General features: G+C 51.2%; 1 protein-coding gene across 4 annotated transcripts in view; it reads right to left on the reverse strand.

Annotated features, from left to right (window-relative positions):
* GAK (cyclin G associated kinase) overlaps nucleotides 1-27,064 on the reverse strand; it is a 1,908,861-nt gene that overhangs the window by 520,412 nt on the left and 1,361,385 nt on the right. For all 4 annotated transcript variants that reach the window (XM_086961822.1, XM_086961820.1, XM_086961821.1 and 1 more), the window contains exon 19: nucleotides 19,116-19,309. In XM_086961822.1, coding sequence (XP_086817948.1) covers nucleotides 19,116-19,309 — 194 coding nt within the window. The remainder of the gene's footprint in view (nucleotides 1-19,115; nucleotides 19,310-27,064) is intronic.

Consider the following 27,064-nt stretch of genomic DNA (forward strand, 5'->3'; position numbering starts at 1 on the left):
AGGCAGAAAAGTGAGCACTGCGGCCGGGGGTTTCAAAATGGCGGCGCCCACGGAATGAAACTGGCGAAGAGAAGCCTCTGGGGACTTCGGACTATGACCCAACGGGCTCCTTGAGAACTTTATGGGAATCGGAGAAGCTGCGGGAGTGAGCGACTGGCACCTCACCATGAGCGATGCGGTCAGTGAGTACTTTATGGGGTGCGTTCCACGGGGCCTCAAGGAAATGCAAAATGGCGAATTGGGTGGAACGCAGAGAGCCTGAGCGCGAAATCCGCTTGTAACGGTCACGGGGTTCATAATCTGAGGTCTCCTCTTAATATGCACAGTACCCGCTAGCTGTATAAAAGCCCTATACTTGCACCTAAATAATTGATGTACTGGCTGCGGCTTGTAAAACCACGAAGCCCTTAATGGTATGATCGGATAGCTGAAACCCAGCATGAAGGATCAGAGGTGATGAGAGACTCGCGGGGTGCAGACCTTCACAACGCTCCGGTTCCCTGCCGGATTGACGATTTTAAAGTAGCAAGTGCAGCACATGTGTGCAAGGGCTGTACTACACTGCGATCTGCTAAAATAGACATTTGCTGAAGGCGAGGAGGTGATATGAGGACATGGAGGCACAAGAATAGTCCAGCATGTATTGAAAGCCTGCCTGGCACGACTGCAGCAAGGTGGGGCATCCTTGACCACAACTGTATGCTACCTACATGTGCCTGCTTGGTTGTGCATTACAACAAATCGTGGTGCAGCCTGTGGATCTAATGTGCACGAAGGGAGGTGTATGGAAGCCCATTGCCTGCGGCATGCTATATGAGGGCGCTGTCTGAGATCGCCAACAATACTGCTGATAAGGCTACGAGCACGTGAGTTGCTATTTATACAGAGCGTCTCTGAGGGGAATAATGCGGTGAAGGCCTGACTGATCTCCTGTTGACCCCGTCACCTGTACCATCACAAACAAGTTCGTGTTACAGACGCCTTATTGACACTTGATGACCCCAGCGACTGGAGAGGTATCCGATGTTAACACAGTTCTGTGTGGAAGCTGAGGCCTACCAAGTACAGCACACAAGAAGGGCAAGCCGGAGAAGCAGCAAACGAAGCTACAATTTGAAGCAAAAAAACAGACCAAGGGAGCTACTGGCATGTCAGAGGCGGAAGGGGACAATGACACAGAAAAGGGTAGCGGTATGGAGGGCGTGCTACGTGCCATCCAGCGCAGCCTGCAAGAAATGAATGGGAAGTTAGATACTCTAACGCAAAGAGTGGACCACATGGCTGCCAAGTTGGACAAGCATGGAGAACGGCTAGTTGAAGCCGAAACAAGGATATCGGCAGTGGAAGATGAGTCTCGCACCAACACTAAGACCTGCGCCACATGGAGAAAACGATAGAAGCGCTGTGTATCAAGACGGAGGATTTGGAAGCGAGGTCCCGCCGCAACAATGTTCATATAGCAGGTCTTCCGGAATCAACGAACACTGGAAAAATAGAAAAATATGTGAAAGATCTACTTAAAGACCTATTCGGAGAGGAGGAGTTCTCGCCGGTGTTCTTGGTGGAGCGTGCTCATCGTTCCCTTGCGCCACGTCCAAAACCCGGGGCTCCCCCACGCATCATCATTGCTCGTCTGCTGAATTACAGAGACAGAGATACAGTCCTCAGACGGGCACGGGAAAAGGGTGACATCACACATCAGGGAAACAAACTCAAATTCTACCCGGATCACACCATGGCTGTCCAATTGGCCCGCAAAGAATACCAATCGGCGAAGACAAAGCTACGAAACCTGGGAGTAGAATACTCCATGCTCTACCCAGCAAAACTCAAGGTAACTCATGCAGGCCGCTCCACGATTCTTCCCACGCCGCAAGCAGATCATGAATATATCAAAAAGCTAGGCCGGAGGCGGAGAGCGTCAGGACGAGAGGAACAGCAAGATGAGGAGGACTGAGTGGCTCTGGTCAGGTAATAAAGTTTCATCGCTGAGGCGGTAGGGTCATGGACTCTGACACTTTATTTCGCACGGAACCCCATAGCAGGACATATACCACCTTGTTTAAATACTGACAATAGTGTACAGGTGATTAAGGATGTTGCATGCCGAGGTGTTTCTTCCTATATAGAACAGCTAGTATCTTACTTGGAAGTTGGGAAAATGGCTGGACAGAGTACATTACTGACGTTAGTGGGGGTGGTCCCACACCTGCATACTGTTGGGTGCAACTGGTGGGATGCTTTGCACGCAGGGCAGAACAGGATGCCCTGGTTCACGACCACTTGACTATGATAATATACAAACAAGAGGTCTGGACACAATATGTACTGTCTTTGTTTACATGATAGACAAGTTGTGACCCCATAGTGCAACTGCTTTACCATATACTGAGAGGGTCGGCAGACCTCCAGGCGCTACTGCAAGATTAGCTTAGCTGAAAGGTTATGGGGCCACGCGAAACGGTACACACTGACAAAAGCGTAGAATGTACACAGATATGTAGCACTATGATCACGTTTATTAATTGAGACCGAAAACCCGTCCACATCCACAATGTGGGTGGAGATGTGCGCACCTGGTGGTCCCCCTACGTGGATGTTCTCCAACACAAGTTTGTTCTATAGTTTACTTTGTTCAGGGATATGGCTTTGGCAGGGTTGGGTTGCTGAAGTGGGTGGGGGGAGGGGAAGGGCATTTGGGGCTGTTGTTTACAAATCACTGTACCTGGGACGCATTGCAAACTCCGGATCACATAGCATGTATGGCATTGTTGATTTCCTTGTTGTTAATATGCGGCCAAATTGCAAGATGTTTAAGATGTAGGGCGCCAAGGAGATGTGGTACAAATTGGTTACTTGCTGAAGTGGTAAAAGCGGTGCAGCTGAATCTAATCACCTGGAACGTAAGGGGTCTGAATAACCAAGAAAATTCGTCAAGTATTTGCATATTTGAATAGGCTCCAGGTGGATGTTGCATTTGTTCTAGAGACGCACATTGCAGCCAATGCGCCGACAACTATAGGTAGCAGATGGGCAGAAGCGGTACACAGCTCCAATTATTCCTCATATGCACGTGGCGTGAGCATTCTAATACGCAATGGAGTTAATTTTAAGGTATCAAAGGTGCTAAAAGACTCGGAGGGCAGATATGTCATAGTGCTTGGTCTTCTTAGGAATCAAAATATAGCTCTCATAAACACATATGGACCGAACACGGATGACCCTAGGTTCTTCACTAACCTATTGCACACCATCTCTGAATTGGATGTAGTGCACGTGGTGTGTGTGGGGGGGGGGGGGATTTCAATATAGCCCTGCAGGATGGATTTGACAGATCAAATAACACTTTGGAACCACACAAACTGGCACTAGCAGAGCTACAAGAGGCTATAACAGATTTACGCCTAAGTGACATTTGGAGGGCACGAAACCCGGGCCGCTCAGAAGCCACGCACGTTTCCGCAGCACACAATAGCTGCTCGCGGCGCGACTATTGGTTGGGGTCAGGTGAGGTGTCCCTATGGATATCCTCCATTAAGCATTTGCCACGCACGCTCTATGACCATAGCCCGGTGATACTTTCATTACAACTACCGCATTACGTCCCTCCTCCCTTCACCTGGAGGTTTAATGCCACAGCACTTTTGGACTCCGCATATACAGACACCATTCACAAAGCTATAGTGGATTATTTCGAACTCAACACTCCAACTACTGAGGACATAGGATTATTATGGGAAGCATTCAAAGCGACGATAAGGGGGAAGTGCATCAGCACCACAGCGGGTATCCTGAAAGACAATAGACAGCAATTACGTATCAGGGAGACTAAATTGAGTGAATTGAAGCGCCGCTATGAATGCACATGGCACGCCAACATACTAGGGGATATAAAAACGGTCCTATCAGAATACCCGGAGTATGCCACTGATGAGCTTAACTATGGTTCGAAAAGCAGGAAGGCGAGGGCTTACGGGGAAGGAGGTAGACCTGGGAGGGCCCTAGCTCAAAAGATATGTACCGGATATACCCCACAGCACATCCACACGATAAGAGACTCAGGGGGAACTATCAGATATGACATGAAGGGTATATTGGAAGAATTCAGAATAACTTATGGCCAGCTGTACGAATCACGTCTAAATGTATCGTCAGATGCCATGCTAGATTATATGGCGGATGTGGAGATTGCATGGTTGTCGGATGGGCATAGAAAGTACTTATCCCGCCCTGTCATGGTTGAGGAGGTAACTGACATCATTAAGGCCCTCCCTAACGGAAAAGCACCGGGTCCGGATGGCTTAACTGGCGAGTTTTATAAGGCATTTGTAGATTTGTTAGCCCCGCGCCTGGTGGTAATGTACGGTGATGCGCATGAAAAGCAAATTCTCCCAGCGTCTCTTCGGGAGGCGATGCTGGTGGCACTGCTATAGCCGGGAAAGGATCCAGAAACCTGCGATTCATATAGGGCATTATCACTTATTAACCTAGACACCAAGATTATTGCGAGTGTGATAGCTGCACGGCTTAAGCCTTTGATGCCGATGCTGGTCAGACCGGATCAGTCGGGTTCCATACCAGCGAGGTCCACGATGCAAAACACACCAACGCTCTTTGCACTATCTCATTACCTATCACCTGAGACCAAATCCGCGGCGGTTCTGTTAGATGCCACCAAGGCCTTCAACGCGATTGAGTGGGCGTATTTGCCTGCAGTGTTAAGGCGCATGGGTTTCCCGATCATGTTTATACAATGGATATCGATGCCGTCTACTGACCTTTCGGCCTGCATAAAAGTGAATAGCTATGTCTTAGATCCAATTACGATCATCAGAGGAACCAGACGGGATGTCCCCTGTCCCCAATGCTGTTTGCGCTGGTGCTGGAACCACTTGCATGCAAGATTAGGCAACACCATCATTATTCGGCACTTCAATTCCCTACGCGACCTCTGCACATATCCCTATATGCAGATGATATGGTGCTATATGTTAGACCCTGCCCAGCACCTCAACCCCTTATTGCGTGAATACATTAAATTCGGGCAGCACTCAGGTCTGCAAATTAATTGGTCCAAGTCCCAAGTAATGGCGTTATCAGACAGCACCGTTCCATTTACATTGGATTACCCGCTGGAATGGCGGGAGGAACCCACGCGCTATCTAGGCATCTGGTATCACAGAGACCCTGAACTAGTCATCCGCACAAATTATGGGAGGGTCATTTCGGAATTGGAAGGAAAAATTAACAGATGGAACAAGAGGCCGCTTTCGCTAGCGGCTAGAACTGCCATAGTGAAAATGGGGCTTCTGCCCAAATTCCTCTATTTATTCAACAACATTCCCATCAAACCGCCAGCGGAAGTCATCCGCAATATCAACAAACTGGTCCTCAATCTTATTTGGGCGAGCAAGCAAGCTAGGTTGGAATTGCAAACATTAACTTTGCCTTTTGTACAGGGAGGTTTTGGGGTGCCAGATTTCTTTCTTTACTATCTGTGTGCGCAAGCGCAATTTGCACACTTCTGGTATCATGAAATACCGTTCATGTCGCATGTGGCGGTCGAGACAGGAGATGCCTACCCCATTCCCTTATCGGCCATACTACCACACAAACGCCCGCCATTGCATAATCGTGACAAATACTATAGACCCCACCAACACAGCCTGGTACCTGATGGACAAAAAAGCGGGCAAGCTTCCATTATATGCGCCTGCCCTACCATTGGCACATCACCCGTGCAGGAGAGTAGGGTCTGCAATCCTATGATCACCCAGATTTGTTGCTTTTGTTTCACTGGTTTACGACTTTCTCTGGCTGTGGGCCTGCCAATCAGACCCACAGCCTGGCTGTTCTCTCTCTAAATTACAACATGTACCCTAGGTGCATTTACCAATTGGTACTGGGCCACCTTATCAGACCCTGTAACTCAGGGCATAGGTGTACCCAGGGCCTACCAGGGGCTGAAGCATGTATTATGCCACCCCTGGCTGGCCTCCTAAATTTGACATAACTGGCTGCATGACAGCTGGGGCAAAGTCGTGTAATCACCCTTTGCTGTAGATGTAGTATACCTATATCTAACCCTAAAAACGGACACACAGATTCCTATCAGTCACTCCTATGGCAGGCCTTGACAATCCTGAAGGCAGAGTGCTTGGAATCGTGTGAGATGGTGCTCTGGCATGAGCTGAGCCCGTCTGCAGCTTGCGGAACCAAGTCCTAATAGCTGTTCCATGATAACGCATACCATATACTCTTAAGTGCATTATAATCCTCGCGGTTAAATGCTATCTTTGGTATTGCTTTATCAAAACATGTCGAGAAAGGTGTCATACGAATTGGAATACTAACCCCTCGCCAATTCTGGCGACGGGGTTAGCATTCCACCCTTCTAGAGGGACACGACATGTATGTAACTGTGAACCCCGGTTAAAGTTAAACGAAGCCTCAGCTCCACAAAATGGATGCTGCCACCACAGACACGAGTCTGACCCCCTGCAGCTGGGAGTCCTTCCAGCGAGGGGAGCCTGGACAAAGGGTTTCCTGTCAGGGGCGGTGCTAGCACCATGCCAGACAGGGTTTTGTGTATCCTGGGTAGGCAGGGCTTTACAGGAAGGTGACTGCTGAGTGGCACCCCGGTGCTCACTACGCATAGGCCGGTCAGAACCAGTTCCAGGGGCACACCAGCCCCTGGCCTGGGGAAAGTCCGGCATGGGAGAGGGGTGTAACCACCCCCTCCTAGTCCCACCCATAGGCAGGACCTAGTCACCGGGTCAGCCCCTTTTCTTAGTATAAAGATAGGAGCGGGCCCCCTGTTCAAATTAGATCATCTTTGGAATCAAGACACGACTTTCTGCGAAAGTACTTCAAGATTTCTTCTTCAAGATTCTCCCTTGTGACTAAGGAGTAGTCACCCTGCATCCGCAGGCACCATCTTAAGAACACTGCGGTCTGCTGCAAGTCCTTCCTCCGGAATCCGACTGCCCAGCTCGACGAGAACCGGCTTCCCTGGCACCTCTGACCTCTACTCACCTCTACAGCAAAGCTGAGAACCGTGAGTGCGACGAGACCTTGAGGGACCTGCCATTTTCAAGACTGCACAACTTCTTTCCAGCCCGACCGCTGAGGGATCCTCTGGTGAGTGCTTTGGGGTCCGAGAAGCCCCGACCCTGAGCAGCTCCAGCACCGAAGTACAGCCTCCCAGCATCTCCACGATCTGCGTGGGGCCCTTCTGCTTTTTGCTGCTCACCGCGTTGTTTGGCTACTAGCCCGCTGGCTTGTGGCCTTCTTAACGACGCCCAACGACATCACTGCTGCTGGTCTGGTTGCTCCAGACTGGCCCTTGCTCCCTTCCAAAAGAGGAGCACCCCGGACCCTCCTGGTCCACTCAAGACGCCATTTTAGGTCCACCGCGTGGGCTTGAATTAGCCAAGGCTTTGTTGCTCAATCCTGGGTCCAGCGACGCCGACAGCTTCATCCATCGTGGGACAGCTCGCTCCTCCATCCTGGTCGCCGACAACGCCTCCTGGTCCGTGAGATCTGCAGAGCCCAGCGTCGCCCACTCACCTAGTCGAGGTGACTACCATCCGGTGCCCTCCTGGTGCCACCTGACTACTGGCTAGTAGTCACAAACTTGGTCCCCTCTGCTTTAAGGTATCGTCCATCTTCAAGATCCAGGCTTGGATCACTTCGAACTCTCTTCACTGGTCGCCTGCCAGCATCTTTCTTTCAGGCTCCTGGTCCGTCTACGAGGATTCCCGACGTCCTTTGAGACCTATGCAGCTGCAGCCCCTGGGCTAGGTAACTTCGGCATTTCGGTGCCCCAGCATAGCCTCACTATCCAAGGGTCAGAATCCACTTTCGTTTTCCTCCTACCAGGTCGGGTTCGCCCGAGAACACTAACTTTGTCTTTACTAGCTACCATAGACTTTGTCCCGCATCACGCGTGAGAGTGCACACTCTGCACCCGAGTCCCCTGGGTCTCCTAGAAGTAATCTAACGATTCTATAGTCAAGTCCTAGCGATTCCAAAGCCTATTAGTACTGTACTTACCTGCTAGTAATTTCGCATTCCACTTTCAGAGTATATGGTTTTCCGTGCCCCTCGGGCATTTGTATATACTGTGCTAACTTAAGTATTTTCGTAAGAGTTTTGTTTTGTGCTTAGTACCCTGTCCTCATAAAGAGTACAGGGCTGTTGTGATTCTAATAAATACACTGTTTATTTTCATAACACTTGTGTGGTGTCCTTTCACTTGGTGTTCAAGGGGTATATGTGTGGTATAACAGCTGGCTTAACACGCCCTCTCGAGTCTTTAGCCTTAGACTGCTCGTATCCACGCTACTAGGATAGCTGGTCTATAAGGTTGACTTACAACCAATCATCAATAAGGGTTGTTGGACTGATACATAGTGTTCACTAGAATAGTGAGCACTGCATATCAGGCCACCTTCTCACAACCCGGAGCTCTCGGTCACCCAAGAGGCACTTGGCATGGATTGTTGCAGAAAGCCGGAATAGATAAAATGGGTGATCTCTACGATGAGGGCCAATTTAAGACATTAGAGTCACTGAGTTATATCAGAGATCCGACACTACTGTTTAATTTCACATAATACCTGTTGCAGAGGGCGATGAAAGAACTTTACACAGCATACCCAGCGGAACCCCAACAACTGACCTCACTGCAGTTTCTACTAACGACACCTACAGCGGCACACATAGTCTCTAGGCTATATGCTAGGTTGCAAGAGGATATTGCAGGCAACACTGAAAAAATGAGACATAAATGGAACACTGTCCTAAAATTGCTGACTACTGGGTTCATGTGACGGAAGCTCTAAGTGTAATGCTAGAAGCGCCCATCGCATGTTCAATACGAGTGTGCTTGCTAGGCCTTCTCCCTCATATACGAGCGAGGAAACGTAAGTTCTGTGTGATAGCGCTGTTGATGGCTAAGCGCAGAATCTTGCTCCACTGGAGCAGTTCGAGGTGCCCGTCGCAGAGGCAATGGTTGGAAGACCTCACCTATTGCAAAGACACACTGGTAACCTATGAGGAGGAACTACCAGCAGGTTCTAGACCCAAAGACTACTGGCTTTACTTAATTGAGTATCTGAAAGAGCGACCACTGACAGGCACTGTGTAAACTAAAAAAAGTCAAATTTGCCCTGCTATACAAGGACACATTATAATTGAATAATAAAAGGAGGGAGAATGCTGTGATGCAGTGATCACTGTTTGTTTAATGGAAGGTTTTTTTATGTTTCGGAAAAAAAAAAAAAAAACCTAAAATGAGTTCTAACGAAATGCTTTATCAGTTATGTCTGTCACAGGTAAATTACACTTGATATATATAACTTACAAATGCCGCCGGACCCCCGGGTTGCCGGCCGCAGGGCTGTGTTAATCTGCTGCACATTCTTTTTCTTCAAAACTAGGCATGCTGCCGGCCCCAGGGTTGTAGGCGTACAGCTGTGTAACTTGTGTAAGAACCAATAAAGATGTTTAAACGCAAAAAAAAAAAAAAAGGATTCATTATACACTTTTGTCTCAAACTGCACTAGAACACGAGAGGCACTTCAACATTGGTAGTATAACAGTCTCTCTTTAAGTCCCTGTGATGGTCACGCTCTTACGAGCTGAGAGGTTGATGATGCCTTTTGAGAGAAGTTTACCAAAATCCACAAATATTTAGTCTTTTAGGGAAAATTTGTGCAGAAATCGAACAAATTCTGGAGATAATGGAGTGATCAGAGAATAGGAGGGTGTGGTGCAGCGGACAAGGCGGCTGATTCCGGAGTTTGGAGCAAACGGTTGGCCGGCGGCAGCTCAGCCCAGCACCCTGTGACTCAGGGTCCTCTGCGGCTCCGCGTCCGTCGTCGGCGCCGTGATGACGTCATCGGAGTACTTAGATGCCGCCTCCGCGTGCTGACGTCAGTTCTTAGACACAGCTTTCCCACGCCAGAAACGCAGAACCATGCTAAAAACCAACACTGGTGCCATTGAAACTAGGGCCCTGAAAGGGGATTGTAGGAGAGTGGGGTCTGCAATCCTATGGTCACCCCCGATTTTTGCTTTTTGCTTCACTGGTTTACGACTTTCCCTGGCTGTGGGCCTGTTAATCAGACCCACAGCCTAGCTGGCTCTCTCTAAATTGACAACCATGTACCTTAGGTGCATATCTAATTGGATACTGAGTCACCTCATCAGTCCCTGTACAGTGTACCCTAGGTATCCAGGGCATAGGTGCACTCAGGGCCTACCAGAGGCTGCAGCATGTATTATGCCACCCCTGGCTGGCCATCCAAATCTGACACAACTGGCTGATCAATCAGCTGGGGCAAGGTGGTGTAATCACCCCTTTGCTTTAGATATAGTATCCCTATAACTAACCCTAAAATGGACACATATCCTCCCATCAGTCACTCCTATGGCAGGCCTTATCAATCCTGAAGGCAGAGTGCTTGGAATTATGTGAGATGGTGCTCTAGCATGAGCTGAGCCTGTCTGCAGCTTTCGGAACCAAGTCCTTTAGCTGTTTCCATGATAACGCTACACCATATACTCTTAAGTGCATTATAATCCTTGCGGTTATTGCCAACTTTGGTATAACATTATCAAAACATGTCGAGTAAGGTGTCATACGAATTGGAATACTACCCCCTCGCCAATTCTGGCGACGGGGGTAGCATTCCACCCTTCTAGAGGGACACGACATGTATGTAACTGTGAACCCCGGTTAAAGTTAACTCGAGCCTCAGCTTCACAAAATGGATGCTGCCACCACAGACACAAGTCTGACCTCCTGCTGCTGGGAGTCCTTCCAGCGAGGGAGGCTTGGACAAAGGGTTTCCTGCCTTGGGAGGTGCTAGCACCACCCCAGACAGGATTTTGTGTATTAGGTAGGACAGGGCTGAAAGGAATGAGACATGCCTGGGGCACACAAGGTGTCCCTGTGCATAAATCGGTCTAAACCAGTTCCTGGGGCTCTCCAGCCCCAGCTCTGGCGCAAGACCGGACAAAGGATAGGGGGTGTAACCACCCCCCTTCCTGGTCCCACCCAGAGGAGGGACCTAGTCGTAGTACAGCCCCCTTTAGCCGGATAAAGGTAGGAGCTGGTCCCATTCCAAATTAGATTATCCTGAACAACTTTGCAAGAAGAAACTCTGGACTTCGATGTTCTGCTCCACAGAAGACTGAAGAAATCTCCCTTGTGGGCAAGGAGTGTCCACCCTGCACAAGCAGGCACCATCAGCGTCCAGCGGCTTCCCTTTGTCGTCTTCCCTCGAGGATCCAGACTTCAGAGCCCGACGAGACCCGGATTCCCAGACCTCTCCGACCTCTACCTACATCTGCAGCACAGCTGAGATCCGTGGGTGCGACGAGACACGTGGGACCGGCCATCTTGAAAGAAGCAGCACTTCACTCCAGCACGACTTCTGAGGTAACCTCGTCCAAGTGCTTTGGGGACTGAGAAGCCCCGACCCCGAGCAGCTCCTGCACCGAAGACCAGCCCTCCAGCATCCACAAGATCTGCGTGGGGCCTTTCTGCCTGTTTGCTGCTCGACGCGTTGTCTGGTCACTTGCTGGCTGGCTAGTGACCTCCTAGACGACGAACTTCGAAACCTTCACTGCTGGTCTGGTTGCTCCAGACTGGCCCTTGCTCCCTTCCAAAAGAGGAGCAACCCGGACCCTCCTGGTCCACTCCAGACGCCGTTTCCACTCACCGCGTGGGTTGCCTTTGCCAAGGCCTGTTGACTCCAAACCCGGATCCGACACCGCCGACAGCGAGAGCCTGCGTGGGACAGCTCGTGCCTCCATCCTGGTCGTCGAAGACACCACCTGGTCCACGGGGCTGCAGAGACAAGCGTCCACCCTCACCTGATCGCGACGACAACATCTGGTTCCACTCCTGGTTCCACTCCAGTCATTGGCTAGTGACTTTGAACATTGTCCCCTCAGCTTTCAGGTTCTTCTCTTCACTGATCCACCCTTGGATCACACCGGACATCTTCCTCCTGATCGCCTGCAGCATCTTTTCTTCCAGGCTCCATAGACTTCAACGCCGGAACCCGACACGACTTGGCACCTATGCACCCGCAGCCTGTGGGTGAGGTAACAGGAGCATTTCGGTGCTCAAGGGTAGCTTGACTCTCATAGTGTCCAGTTCCACAGTCGTTTCTGTCTTACCTAGTCAGGATTGTCCGTACTCACCTTTTTCTTGAACTGTACTGTCCATAGACACTTACGCTTCTCGCGTGTGAGTTCACACTCTGCACACGCGTTCCGTGGGCCTCCTATTACCTACCTAGAGTTAGTGTAGCGTGGTCCCAGCGATCCTACAGCCTCTGGACAGCTTCATTCCTTTTATCGACTTTCACATTCCACTTACTTAGTATATGGTTTGTCGTGCCCCTAGGGCACCATTGTAATTTGTGCAGCTTAAACATATTTTTCCTAAGAGATTGTCATGTGCTTAGCCCTCTGATCTCATAAAGAGTTCAGAGGTGTATGTTAGTTAATAAATATCTTGTTTATTTTCATAACAACCTGTGTGGTGTCCTTTCACTTGGTATTCAAGGGGTTATACGTGGTAAAACAGCTGGCTTCACATGCCAAAAGAGTTTAGCCTAAGACTGCTTTGTCCATGCTACCATTAGGATAGCTGGTCTATAAGGTTGACTTTACAACCAATCACCATAAGGGTCGTTTGGACTGATAGAAGGTGATCACTAGAACTAGTGAGCATCATATATCAGGCCAACTTCTCACAGGGATGACCTTAACCCTAGATATCGGTTCCCAGAACGGGGAGGATGGGTGGGTCGGTAAGGAATCTATTACTAACTAATGTTTTTTACAGATATATCGTTACACAAGTAGTAACTTGTGCATCTGAAAGAGACACGTTAGTGATAGATTCCTTACCTTAGAATAGATACCCCACCATGATCACACCAGAAAGTCCTGGAGGGCGGAACGGCCAAAGAAGCCATCCCTCCGGACTTGGCTGTCCAGGCAGTAGTGTCTCGCGAACGTGTGCAGTGAGGCCCACGTAGCTGCCTGACATATGTCCTGCAAGGGTACACCTCGGCCCAGGGCAGTAGTAGTCGCCGTGGCCCGAGTAGAATGGGCCCTCAGCCCAGCAGGAGGTTCCTTTTTTGCCAAGGAGTAGCACGCTTGGATGCACAACACGATCCACCGAGAGATAGTCCGTTTGTGCACCGCCGGTCCCTTCTTAGCGCCCACATAACCAACAAAGAGTTGGCCATCCACCCGGAGCTGGCGTGTGCGATCCAAATAGAATGAAAGCACACGTTATGGGTCCAGACGGTGGAGCCGCTCTCCCTCCTTTGAGGGATGCGGAGGCGGAAAGAAGGTGGGCAAGGTGATGGACTGCCTGATGTGGAAGGCTGTGACTACCTTGGGCAGGAAAGAGGGTTGTGTCTGCAACACAACCTTGTCCGGATGGACAGAAAGGAAAGGAGGTTTAGAAGATAGAGCCTGGAGCTCACTCACTCTCCTGGCAGAGGTGATGGCAACCAGGAAAGCAGTCTTCAGAGTAAGAAGGCGGATAGGACAGTTGTGAAGTGGCTCAAAGGGAGCGCACATCAGAAAAGTAAGAACCAGGTTCAAGTCCCACTGAGGCATCACGAAGGGAACAGGTGGAAACGTATGTGTGATGCCTTTTAGGAATCGAATAACAATAGGGGACTTGAACAAAGAAGGTTGATCAGGCAGCATTAGAAAGGTTGAAAGGGCAGAAAGGTAGCCCTTGATAGTGCCCAGAGCAGAGCCCTGCTGGGCAAGAGAAAGAAGAAAGAGAAGAACCTCAGAAAGAGGGGCAGAGAGAGGATCCACAGCCTTTGCTGTGCAACATGCCACAAATCTGTTCCACCTGCAGGCGTTTACTGACTTTGTGGAGGGACGCCTGGCTGCCAGAACAATGTTACAGACTTCAGGAGGCAAGTCAAATGGCCTCAACTGCCGCCGCTCAATCTCCAAGCATGGAGGTCGAGACTGGACAGGTTCGGGTGGAGTACCGTCCCCTGCTGCTGCGACAGAAGGTCCTCCTGAAGAGGCAGACAAACTGGGGGATCGACTGACATACTGAGTAGCTCGGGATACCAGTACCTTCGTGCCCAGTCCGGAGCCACAAGGATGACTTGTGCCCGGTCGCGCTTGATCTTCTTCAGCACTCTGGGCAGAAGTGGTATAGGCGGAAAGGCGTACAAAAGACAGCAACTCCACTCGTGACGAAAAGCGTCTCAGAGCGAGTGCCGCCTTGGAAATTCCAACGCGCAGAACTGATGACATTGCGCGTTCTCTTCGGTGGCGAATAGATCTAACCAAGGCTCTCCCCACTGCAGAAAGAGACCTTGCGCCACGTCCGAGTTCTGCCGCCATTTGTGATCCATCATGCACCGGCGGCTGAGTTCGTCTGCCCAGGCGTTCAGAGATCCTGCCAGGTGTTGAACCCCCAGGGTCACGCCCTGATGTTCCAGCCATTGCCAGAGGCGCAGAGCCTCCTGGCAGAGGGTCCATGACCCCACCCCGTCCTGTTTGTTGCAGTACCACATGGCGGTGGTGTTGTCCGTGAACACCTGCACTACACTCCCCCGGACAGAGGGGAGGGATGCCTTCAGTGCTAGACGAATCGCCCATAGCTCCAAAAGGTTGATATGGAGCCGGGACTTCGCCGGAGACCAGAGGCCTCTGATCTCCGCCTCTCCCATGTGGCCTCCCCAGCCCTGGAGGGACGCGTCCGTCACAACTACGTGCTCCGGTTGGGGAAGGGAGAGGGATCTGCCGCTGTCCCAATCCATGAGCCACCACTGCAGCTGTCTCGCAGTGCCGTCAGAGATCAGGACATGGTCGGACAGGTTGCCCTGATGCTGGGCCCACAAACTTCAGGTCCCATTGCAGAGCCCTTATCCGCCAACGGGCGTGATGCACCAGAAGGATGCAGGAAGCCATCAGCCCCAGAAGCCGCAGCGTCAACCTGACCGAAACTCGGGATAAAGGCTGAAAGAGTGGAATCCGAGCCTGTATATCCCGAACCCGCTGTTCGGGTGGGGAAACCCGAAACCGCGCCGAGTCGAGAACCGATCCGATGAAAAGGAGCTTCTGAGAGGAACACAGGTGTGCCTTCGGCACATTGATGGAGACGACTGCCTGGGGCGAGCCCGCCTTCAACAACCAGTCGTCGAGGTAGGGGAAGACTGAAACCCCTAACCTGCGCAGATGAGCTGCGACCACCGCCATCGCTTTCGTAAACACCCGTGGGGCGCTGGTAAGGCCGAAGGGGAGCACGGTAAACTGAAAGTGCTCGTGGCCTACCGTGAACCGCAGGTAGTGCCGGTGGGCCGGCAGCACGGGGATGTGGAAATAAGCGTCCTGCAAGTCCAACGCTACCATCCAGTCTCCTGGGTCCAGGGCAGCTAACACCTGAGCCAGAGTCAACATTTTGAACTTCTCCTTCCGGAGGAAGCCGTTGACGTTCCGTAGGTCCAAGATAGGGCGTAGGCCCCCTTTGCCCTTCTTGGGTACCAGAAAGTAGTGGGAGTAGCAACCACACCCTACTTCTGGCCCAGGAACGCGCTTGATGGCCCCCTTGGCCAAGAGGGCCGAAACTTCCTCCTGCAGAAGCCGCAAATGATCCCCCGATACGCGGTGGTGTTGCGGTGGCATGGCTTGAGGGGTCGTCTCGAAGGGGAGGGAGTAGCCCCTTCCGACGATTTGCAGCACCCACCTGTCCGATGTGACAGTGCGCCAGTGGGAGTGGTGATGGCGAACCCTGCCCCCCACTGGCTTCACATGGGCCGAAAAGCACGGACTAGGAGGGTTTTGAGGCGGATGCTGCGGGGGAGGAAGTGCACTGGCTTCGCCGTTATCCCCGACCGCCTCCACGGCGATTTAAACGGCCGCCACCGCGTTGGATGTTAGTCTGCGGTGAGTGGCTGGCAGCACGTGTGGGGGCGCCCCTTCCTTGGCCACGAAAGGAGCGAAAGGCACCCATTTGCTGGCGCGGGGCCGATAGGCCCAAAGACTTTGCCGTAGCCCTGGAGTCCTTAAAGCGCTCAAGCACATGGTCTGCCTTGTCGCCAAAAAGGCGATGGCCATCAAACGGCATGTCCATAAGTGTTTTTTGGACATCGGCCGAAAAGTCACCACCGTCGTTGCCATCGCTCTTCCTAGTGAGTCGGTGGTATCCAGCCCACGCCGAATAGAATATTTTGCTGCATCCCTGCCTTCCACAAGGGCTTGGCAGAGTTTGGCCCGTACCTCCAACGGACACTCTGGCAGCAATTCCGCGATCGTGTCCCACCTAGAGTGGGTGTAGCGGCCCAAGAGGCATGTGGTGTTGGAAGACCGCAGTCCCAGACTAAGGGATGAGAGTACCTTCTTGTCGTACTGCTCATACCTCTTGGATTCCCTGCCCGGTGGAGCCGACGGGAACGCGGCCTGGGAGTTGGACGCCTGGATGACCAGACTCTCAGGGGTGGGGTGGGTGGACAGGAAACATGGGCGCCCGGGGCCGGGCTGTGGTGTCTGGCCACGTTCCTATCTACGGGCGAACCCATAGCGGGCCTGGACCAAGGCCTCATTAAAGGGCAGCAGAAGCTCGGACGAGCTTGACTGCAGTTTAAGGACCTCAGTGAGCAGGTTAGTCCTCACGGCCGCGACGGGGAGCTCAAGGCCCAGGTCCTTGCCCGCCCTCATCAACACCATACTGTAGGTTGCCCCCTCCTCCCTAGCCACGGTAGGAGGAGAGACAAAGCCAGTGTCTGGGGATGTGTCCAGACAACTGACATCCCCAAGTCCACCTTTCCAGTCCTCTTGAGAGTGACACTCTCGGGTCAGAGGGTCCTCAGACCCCTCCCAATACTCCTCTTCACCCATCCCCTGATAATCAGGGTTGTCAAACGATGGGGCCGGTTCATAGAAGCTAAACTCCCCAAGCGGCGTCGAAAGTGGCGCCGTTCTGACGCCGGAGCGAGGGAGGCATAGGGGACGCGCCGGAGATGACACCTGAGGGACCCAGATCCCGAAGCCGATCCAGTGGGGCCCTTCGCCGCCGGACCCGAAGGCGCCAGCGGCGTCGGGCCGAAGCACCCGACGGCTTGGGGGCCGAAGCCCCCGACCCGCTAGGGGCCCCAGACAGGTCAGCTGGGCCCGAAGGCGCAGCGGAACCCGTCGGGGAAGAGAGGGACCTCATGGCCATGAAGAAACACTCGATCTCCCCCGGCGTCGCGTCCTGCCCAGGGACCGGAGGGTGTGGAGCAGGCCGCGACGCCCGCGACTCCGACAGAGCTGCGTGGGCGGTGTCACCCGAATCCCGCGGCCGCGTCGCGCGAGCGTCGGGGGCAATCACAAGAGCGATGACGTCTCTTCGACTTCTTGTGCTTACCTGACGACGACTTCGACCCGGAGGAGTGATGTCGACTCTCGGAGCTGTGATGGCTCCGACCCCGCGACCTGTCTCTCGACCTCCTGTGTGACCGGCACCTCTCGAGGCGGGGCAGGTCTTGTCGTCGTGGTAGACGCCGAAACAGTGGAGACACCGACGGTGAGGGTCGGTGACCGACATCAGTCGGTCGCAATCCTCACAAGGCTTGAAACCTGGCATCCCTATCGGCACCGTCCGGAGTCGCAAGACTCAAGAAAAAGATCAAAATGGATCAAAAAGACTATTCAAAAAGTGACTAAAGTACTGCTTTTTCCAGATCAGCGCTTGCTGGCACGGAAAAAAGAAGAACTGACGTCAGCATGCGGAGGCCGACGACGGACGCGGAGCCGCAGACGACGCCTACCGACGCGCAAGGGTACTGCTACGCAAAAATTTCCGGATCCAGTCTGGCGCCTGGGGCTATTCGAAGGTAGGGAATCTATCACTAACGTGTCTCTTTCAGATACAGCATATTAGTAGAACTGATATAAGATAACAGGAAGACTTCTGGAAAGATTTAAGCTGTAGCTTGTGGCCCACCCAGCATAGCCTTGCCTAACTGGCTTTAACTCCAGGCACAGAAGATATCCCCAAACAAATTTGACCGATACATGAGCATATCTGGAGCCATAGAGGATCCGATAAATTTATGTTGGTCCTGTTTCGAAACTAAGATTTCCAGGAAGAAGTTCTGTGTGCAAGAATATAAACATTTAGTTATACCATAAAAGTTAAATACAAGAGGTGGCCGTACTGGGCTGATGACTTGAAACCTGCTCAATACTAGGCCTGAATGCGGGACGTCCAGGTTCTGTGGGGGCACTGGGTCACCCCATTATACTAGATGGATAAATACTAGGCCTGGGCAGAGTTCCACGCAGAAACAAAACTCTTTAGAGTTCCACACACGGCGCCTGCAGCACAAACAGTAATTCGTGCTGATCTTCCTGCCGCTGGAGTAGAAATTCTACTTGAGCTGCAGCTCGCACTGGCCAATTTACCATTGGCGAAAGAGGAATAAACTCAGCTGCACTAAGGAGCAGAGTTTTCTGCACTCCGCGAACTCGGCGGAGCGCGGAAAACTCCATGAACTCACTTCCCAGGTCTACTAAATACCCCACTTCATGGTATCGCAAACTGCTGGTTAAGTTACACCATCAAATTTGTACCCAAGGTAGAATGAAGGCCATAGGTGTAACTACATGCTTCACCACACCATTTTCACATAAAAATGTAACTAAAATAAATAAATTAAACCTATCCGGCTTGATAGTCTAGTGTACATAAAATGATGTGTGAATCAGAGTATGAATATAATTTATCTACAAGGACAAGAATAACATTGACTTAACAACTCAATTGTTTATTCCCTTTCATCTACATCTAATATAATGCACGCACTTTTATGGAAGCCCTTTTCAATCTGTTATTCGCCCTCAATACAGGTATTATTGTAGACTATAAATCTCTAGATAACATCTTACAACATGTTGGCTATCAGTGCATGATCTATTTTGTGTGGTTTATTCTACTTTCGTTATGAAAGACCAACTTGACAAACGTATATTAATTTTTTTACAGGTGTAAACCTAGATCTGGATTTTTTAATTCACACAAATGGAAATTATATATAGCCAAAAGATATTACAACTTATCTCACCGAATTTGGACAAGATTTCTTGCTGTTCATCACGGCCAGAGAAAAGAATCTTTGGATTTAACCCCTTTGTGTTGATGTTCTCCCACGGTAGACTATCACTGTTGAGTCTGTCACGAGGCTCCACTTCCACCTCAAGATTTACTTGAAACAAGTCTGGATACTTTTCTTGAATGTCACATGCATCCAGATCATACCTAGACCACAAAGGTAAATAAGAAGAAATTCAAGATAAACCATTAGTGTAAACATATTTGACTAAAAATAAACATTACCTTTAGGCCCTCGACATCAGATCTATGCTTACATAATAGCATGTTCATCATTGAAGACTTACATTCTTGCTTGGGATGAAATGTAAAGAACACATTCTTTTTTTAAGCTCCGAACCCCTTTTTACTGCATTTAAAATCAAGTTTGTTGTACCTATGCATAAAACTGTACGTAATCTTAAAGAGCATGCTATTAAATAGCCAGAATCCTGTTGTTTGAGGCTAATGAATGAATAATAATATTTATTATCATACACACTGTAGGAGAGTAGGGTCTGCAATCCTATGATCACCCAGATTTTTTGCTTTTGTTTCACTGGTTTACGACTTTCTCTGGCTGTGGGCCTGCCAATCAGACCCACAGCCTGGCTGTTCTCTCTCTAAATTACAACATGTACCCTAGGTGCATTTACCAATTGGTACTGGGCCACCTTATCAGACCCTGTAACTCAGGGCATAGGTGTACCCAGGGCCGCCAGGGGCTGCAGCATGTATTATGCCACCCCTGGCTGGCCTCCCAAATTTGACACCACTGGCTGCATGACAGCTGGGGCAAAGTCGTGTAATCACCCTTTGCTTTAGATATAGTAGCCCTATATCTAACCGTACAATGGACACCCGAGTTCCTATCAGTCACTCCTATGGCAGGCCTGGACAATCCTGAAGGCAGAGTGCGTGGGCTCGTGTGAACTGGGTTCTGGCCCGAGCCGAGCCCGGTTGCAGCTTGCGGAATCCAGACCCAATGGCTGTTCCATGATAACGCGTACCATATCGGTAACTTCGGTATCGCGTTATCAAGACATGTCGAGTAAGGTGTCATACGAATCGGGATACTGCCCCCTCACCAATTCTGGCGACGAGGTTAGCATTCCGCCCTTCTAGAGGGACACGACATGTACGTAACTGTGAACCCCGGTTAAAGTTAACGAAAGCCTCAGCTCCACAAAATGGATGCTGCCACCACAGACACGAGTCTGACCTCCTGCTGCTGGGAGTCCTTCCAGCGAGGAGCGCTTGGACAAAGGGTTTCCTGTCGAGGGCGGTGTTCGCACCGTCCCAGACAGGGTTTGTGTATTCTGGGTAGGTAGGGCTTTTGCGAGAAGGTGACTGCGGAGTGGCACCCCGGTGCTCACTACGCATCTGCCGGTCAGAACCAGTTCCAGGGGCGCCAGCCCTGGCCTGGGGAAAGTCCGGCAAGGGAGAGGGGTGTAACTACCCCCCTTCCTGGTCCCACCCTTAGGGCAGGACCTAGTCATGTACCCACCCCTTTCTTTAGGATAAAGGCCGGAGCGGGGACCCTTCCAAATTAGATCATCTTTGAATCAAGAACTACTTTCTACGAAAGGACCTTCGAGACTCTTCCCAAGATTTCTCCCTTGTGACTAAGGAGTAGTCACCCTGCATCCGCAGGCACCATCTAAGCACTCTGCGGTTTGCTGCAAGTCCTTCCTCAGGAATCCGACGGCCCAGCTCGACGAGAACCGGCTTCCCTGGTACCTCTGACCTCTACCCACGTCATCAGCTCAGCTGTGATCTGTGGGTGCGACGAGACCTCGAGGGACCGGCCATCATCAAAACCTGCACGCTTTCTTAATCAGCACGACCATCGAAGTAATTCTCTGGTGAGTGCTCTGGGGTCCGAGAAGCCCCGACCCTGAGCCGCTCCAGCACCGAAGCGCAGCCTCCCAGCATCTCCACGATCTGCGTGGGGCCCTTCTGCTCGCTGCTCAGCACGTTGTCCGGTCACTAGCCGCTGGCTTGTGCCCTTCTGTGACGACATCCGACAACCAACACTGCTGGTCTGGTTGCTCCAGACTGGCCTTTGCTTCCATCTTTGAGAGAAGCACCCCGGACCCTCTTGGTCCACTCAAAACGCCATTCTAGGCCCACCACGTGGCCCTGAAATCTGCCGAGGCTTGTTGCCCCAATCCTGGGCCCAGCGACGCCGACAGCATCATCCTTCGTGGGACAGCTCGCACCTCCATCCTGGTCGCCGACAACGCCTCCTGGTCCGTGAGACTGCAGAGCCTAGCGTCGCCCACTCACCTGGTCGAGGTGACGGCCAACCGGTGCCCTCCTGGTACCCTCTGACTACTGGCTAGTAGTACGAACTTGGTCCCCTCTGCTTTCAGGTGTCCACGATCTCTGATCCAGGCTTGGATCTCTACGAACTATTCATCACTGGTCGCCGGCCAGCAACTCCTTTTCTTCCGGCTCCCGGCTCGTCAGCGAAGACCCCGACGCCTGTAAGACTTGTGCAGCCACAGCCCTCGTGGCTAGGTAACTCGGCATTTCGGTGCCTGCATAGCCTCTTTACTCTAGGGTCCCGAGTCCCTCGCTTCCGACTTGCCTTATCGGGTCCGCCCGAGACCACTAAACTTTCCGTGTCCTCGGACACTTGTTTTACTTGTGCACTTGAAGTATTTTCCTGAGAGATTTGGTTTGTGCTTAGTACCCTGTCCTCATAAAGAGTCCAGGGCTGTTGTGATCTTTAATAAATAACTGTTTATTTTCATAACACTTGTGTGGGGTCCTTTCACTTGGCGTTCAAGGGGTACATGTGTGGTAAACAGCTGGCTTAACACGCCCTCTCGAGTCTTTAGCCTTAGACTGCTCGTATCCACGCTACTAGGATAGCTGGTCTATAGGTTGACTTACAACCAATCACCATAAGGGTCGTTTGGAACGATACATAGCGGTCGCTAGAATAGCGAACGCTGCATATCGGGCCAACTTCTCACATTGGTGAGCAGTGGTTGGGATTTGAGCTTGCTGTTGTTTTACCACACGTATCCTAAGAATATCTTGTTGAAAGATCACATAAGTACTGTTAGTACATATAACTAAAACTTAGAATACTCTGAGTTCTACTGAACCAGCTGTTGTAGCTCCTCAAGGCTTAGCACACCTTGGCTGCAACTCTTAGCAAGGGATCAGTAGGTAAACCCATAGTGTAGGTAGGTGCATCACTTACACCACACTAGAAGCAGTATGTCGGACAAAGGAGGAAACTCCGAGTCTCCCCTTGTGTCAGTTGACCCTCCACAGGTCATCTCTTCAAGATATACTGCGCTTAACTTCCATGAGTTACGACAAGTATGTACCTCTAGGAAGATTAAGCAAGGGGCTAACCCCACCACCTCCTTTCTGATTGGTCTCCTAGAGACTTATGATGCCAGAAAGGCTGAGAAGCTTCTTAGCCCTTCTAATCCAGAAGGAGACATGCCTCCCCTCGAGGGAACCAGAGGTGACCCCGACCTAATCCTCCTCTCCGCCGAGAATGAGAATGTGGAGGAGGATGAGGATGAGGATCCCTCTGGGGATGAGGCAGACAAGGGACAGGTAGAAGTCGGTAGACTAACCAGGTCCAACTTAAGCAAACATGATAGTGGTACTGGGGGACCCCCAGGGCTACTGTCAGGTCAGCTTAACATTGGGAATGGACGAGCCAGATCTCTGTCAAGAGGCTCTGGCAGATCCCTTCAAACCAATGGCTCTCACAACTCTTCTCAAAGAGGGATGACGTCCCCTCAGAGGAGAGTGTACGAAGCTAAAGAAAGGGCAGCTAATCTGAGGATTGAAAGGGAAGAACTTGCCCTGGCCAAAGAAAGGCTTGCCTTTGCTAGAGAGCAACAGTTAAGTGGGATAGTCCCCACTGGTGGCAGCATTGTACCTAGCAATAGGGAAAGGAGTTTTGATACAAAACACCTTGGTAAGATAGTGCCCCCCTTTAAACAAGGGGACGACATCCACAAATGGATTACTGCTTTGGAGAGGGCCTGCACTGGGCAAGGTGTTCCCCAGAGTCAGTGGGCAGCTATCTTGTGGCTCTCCTTTGAAGGTAAAGGTAGAGACAAGCTCCTCACCACAAGGGTAGAGGAGGCTAACAATTACCAAGTCTTGAAGAATACACTGGTTGAAGGGTTTGGCCTAACCACTGAGCAGTACAGGGTGCTGTTCAGGGATACCCAGAAAACGCAGTCTCAAGATTGGTCTGACTTTGTCGATTGTGCCACTAAGGCTTTTGAGGGCTGGTTGCTGGGCAGTAAGGTTACTGATTACAAAGGATTGTATAATTTGATGATGAGAGAACAAATTTTAAACAATTGTCAGAACCAGTTGTTGCATCAGCATCTTGTCGACTCGGATCTGACCTCTCCCCAAGAATTGGGAAAGAAGGCAGACAGATGGGTTCGAACAAGAGTTAAACAGAACCAGGGCCAGAATCAAGGTGGTCAGAAGAAAGCAGACCAGAAGGGTAAAGATTCTAAGGGGGAACAAAATGACCAGAAGTCTTCGACAGGTCCCCAACAACCCAGAGAGGGTGGGGGTCAGGCTCCCCAAAAGAAGAAAGAAGGCCAATCGAAAAGGTGGTGCCAATACTGCAAAAGTAAAACTCACTGGTTTAGTGAGTGCACCAAGAAAGGAGGAGGGCCGACTCCTGCCACTGCAGCCCCTAAGGCACCTGTGCCCCCTAGTACAGCCAGCAGTGGTAGTGCACCTCCAAAGGGGTTAGTAGGGTTAACCCTGGGTTCTGAGGGGCGTGAGAACTTAGTTGGTACACTCACTCAGGCTGTCCTTGTCAGTACAGGGGATGTGGATATGTCCCCTGACGTAAGTCCCAATACTTTGGGCAAATACAGACAGACACCTTTCATAAATGGAAAAATGGCTCAGGCCTATAGGGACACTTGTGCCAGTGTCACCATGGTGACACCTAACTTTGTGGACCCTGGACAGATCATGCCAGGTACAGAATTCCTGGTGACCAATGCAAGCAATGTCACTACCAATCACAGTATGGCAATTGTAGCTTTCTCCTGGGTAGGGGTAACTGGCCAAAAGAAGGTTGTAGTTAGTTCAGACCTCCCAGTGGATTGTTTGTTGGGCAATGATTTGGAGTCATCACAATGGTCGGAAGTGGAGCAGAGGACTCACATGGAAATGTTAGGCTTACCAGCACATGTGTTCGCTGTGACCAGGTCACAGGTCAGGAAATGCCCCACTGAACAGGTGCTGGATCCTGGAACAATGGACCAGACACCTCCCAAGAAAAGGAGCAGTAGGGTTAAGGCTGTGCCTTCCCCCTTGCCCCAGGTCGTGGATCAAGTCTCAGAGGAGGCTGACCTACAGGAATTGAGGGAAACTGAGCCTAGAGAGTTCGAACTTGATCAAGTTGAATTCTTGGGTTCAGGGGGACCCTCAAGGGAAGACCTGGGGAAGGACCAGTTAGACTGTCCTTCTCTTGAACCCCTCAGACAGCAGGCTGCTGCTGAGGCTGCTGGGAACGCCACAGGTACCCACAAGGTATACTGGGAAGATGGACTCCTGTACACTGCATCAAGAGACCCCAAGCCTGGTATGACCAGGAGGCTGGTTGTACCCTTGTCTCAGCGAGGTTTCCTACTTACCTTGGCCCACGAGATTCCCTTAGCAGGTCACTTAGGCCAGACAAAGACGTGGGACAGGCTTGTCTCACACTTTCACTGGCCTCATATGAACGAAGATACCAAGGAGTTTTGCCGCTCCTGTGTCACTTGCCAAGCCAGTGGTAAGTCAGGTGGCACGACAAAGGCCCCCCTTATACCAATGCCTGTGGTGGGGGTGCCCTTTGAACGGGTGGGGATCGACATCGTCGGTCCCATGGAACCACCAACAGCATCAGGGCACAAATTTATACTGGTGGTAGTGGATCATGCCACCAGGTATCCTGAAGCTATTTCCCTTAGAACCACTACAGCGCCTGTTGTGGCAAGAGCCCGAGTTGGAGTATTCTCCAGAGTGGGTTTCCCTAAGGAGGTCGTCTCCGACAGAGGTGCAAACTTTATGTCGAGCTACTTAACTGCAATGTGGAAGGAATGTGGTGTCAACTACAAGTTCACTACACCCTATCATTCAAAATGCAATGGGCTTGTTGAGAGATTCAACAGGACCCTGAAAGGGATGATTCATGGACTACCTGAAAAGCTTCGGCGGAGATGGGACGTCCTGATCCCCTGCCTTTTGTTCGCCTACAGAGAAGTCCCACAGAAGGGGGTTGGCTACAGCCCTTTTGAACTTTTGTACGGGCATCCTGTAAGAGGACCCCTGTGTTTGGTGAAGGAAGGATGGGAGAGACCTCTCAAAAAGCCTGCAACCAACATAGTGGACTATGTGCTTGGCCTCCGCTCGCGGATGGCTGAATACATGGAGAAGGCATCCGAAAACCTTAAGGCCAGCCAAGAACTCCAAAAAGCTTGGCATGACCAAAAGGCTGTCTTGACTGTTTACCAGCCCGGACAGAAGGTGTGGGTGTTGGAGCCAGTGGCCCCAGCAGCACTCAAGGACAAATGGTCCGGGCCCTACACCATCCTGGAGAAAAAGGGAGAGGTCACCTACCCGGTCGACCTGGGAACTCCCCGGAGCCCCCACAGGGTGCTTCATGTCAACAGGCTCAAGGCATATGTCGACAGGAAGGACATGAGTTTGCTCATGGCCATAGATGAGGGACAGGAGGAGGAGAGTGACCCTCTCCCCGACCTGCTCACTCAGAATCCTGACGATGGATCGGTAGATGGTGTTGTCTTTTGTGGCAGCCTCTCCGAACATCAACAGGAGGATTGTAAACAGGTTCTTCAATCCTTCCGGCATATGTTCTCTCTAACACCCAGTCAGACCAATTGGTGCACCCATGATGTTGACACTGGTGACAGCCTGCCCGTCAAGAGTAAAATCTACCGGCAGCCTGATCACGTTAGAGACTGCATCAAGAGTGAAGTGCAGAAAATGTTGGAGCTGGGAGTCATTGAACCCTCGGATAGCCCTTGGGCTAGTCCCGTAGTTCTAGTGCCGAAACCTCACACCCCGGGCGGTAAGAAAGAGATGAGGTTCTGCGTAGACTACAGGGGTCTCAATGCAGTCACTAAGACTGACGCCCACCCAATACCAAGGGCAGACGAGCTTATCGATAGATTGGCTTCGGCCAACTACTTAAGTACGTTTGACCTGACAGCTGGGTATTGGCAAATCAGGTTAGCTGAGGACGCCAAGCCTAAGACCGCATTTTCTACCCCTGGTGGGCATTATCAGTTCGTGGTGATGCCCTTTGGTCTGAAAAATGCACCTGCCACCTTCCAAAGGTTGGTGAATCAAGTCCTTACCGGGCTGGATGACTTCTGTGCGGCATATCTAGATGATATTGCTGTCTTTAGCTCCACCTGGGAGGATCACCTGGTCCACCTGAGGAAAGTGTTAGAGGCTCTGCAAGCAGCAGGCCTCACTATCAAGGCCACCAAGTGCCAGATAGGGCAGACACAGGTTGTATACCTGGGCCACCTTGTAGGTGGAGGCCAGGTTCAGCCACTGGAGAGCAAAATACAGTCAATCAGGGACTGGGCTCCTCCAACCACCCAGACTCAGGTTCGAGCTTTCTTGGGCCTGACTGGATACTACAGAAAGTTTGTCAGGAACTATGGTTCCATTGTGACACCATTAAATGAACTGACAAGTAAGAAAATGCCAAAAAAGGTTCAGTGGACAGCGAGCTGTCAAAAAGCATTCGATGACCTAAAGCAGGCCATGTGCACAGCGCCTATCCTTAAGAGTCCAGACTACTCCAAACCATTCATTGTCCAAACAGATGCTTCTGAGTTGGGTGTGGGAGCTGTTCTTTCTCAACTGAATTTTGATGGTCAAGACCAG

Source organism: Lissotriton vulgaris, chromosome 3_1 (genome assembly GCF_964263255.1).
Source record: "Lissotriton vulgaris chromosome 3_1, aLisVul1.2, whole genome shotgun sequence".
In the NCBI taxonomy this organism is placed as follows: Eukaryota; Metazoa; Chordata; class Amphibia; order Caudata; family Salamandridae; genus Lissotriton; species Lissotriton vulgaris.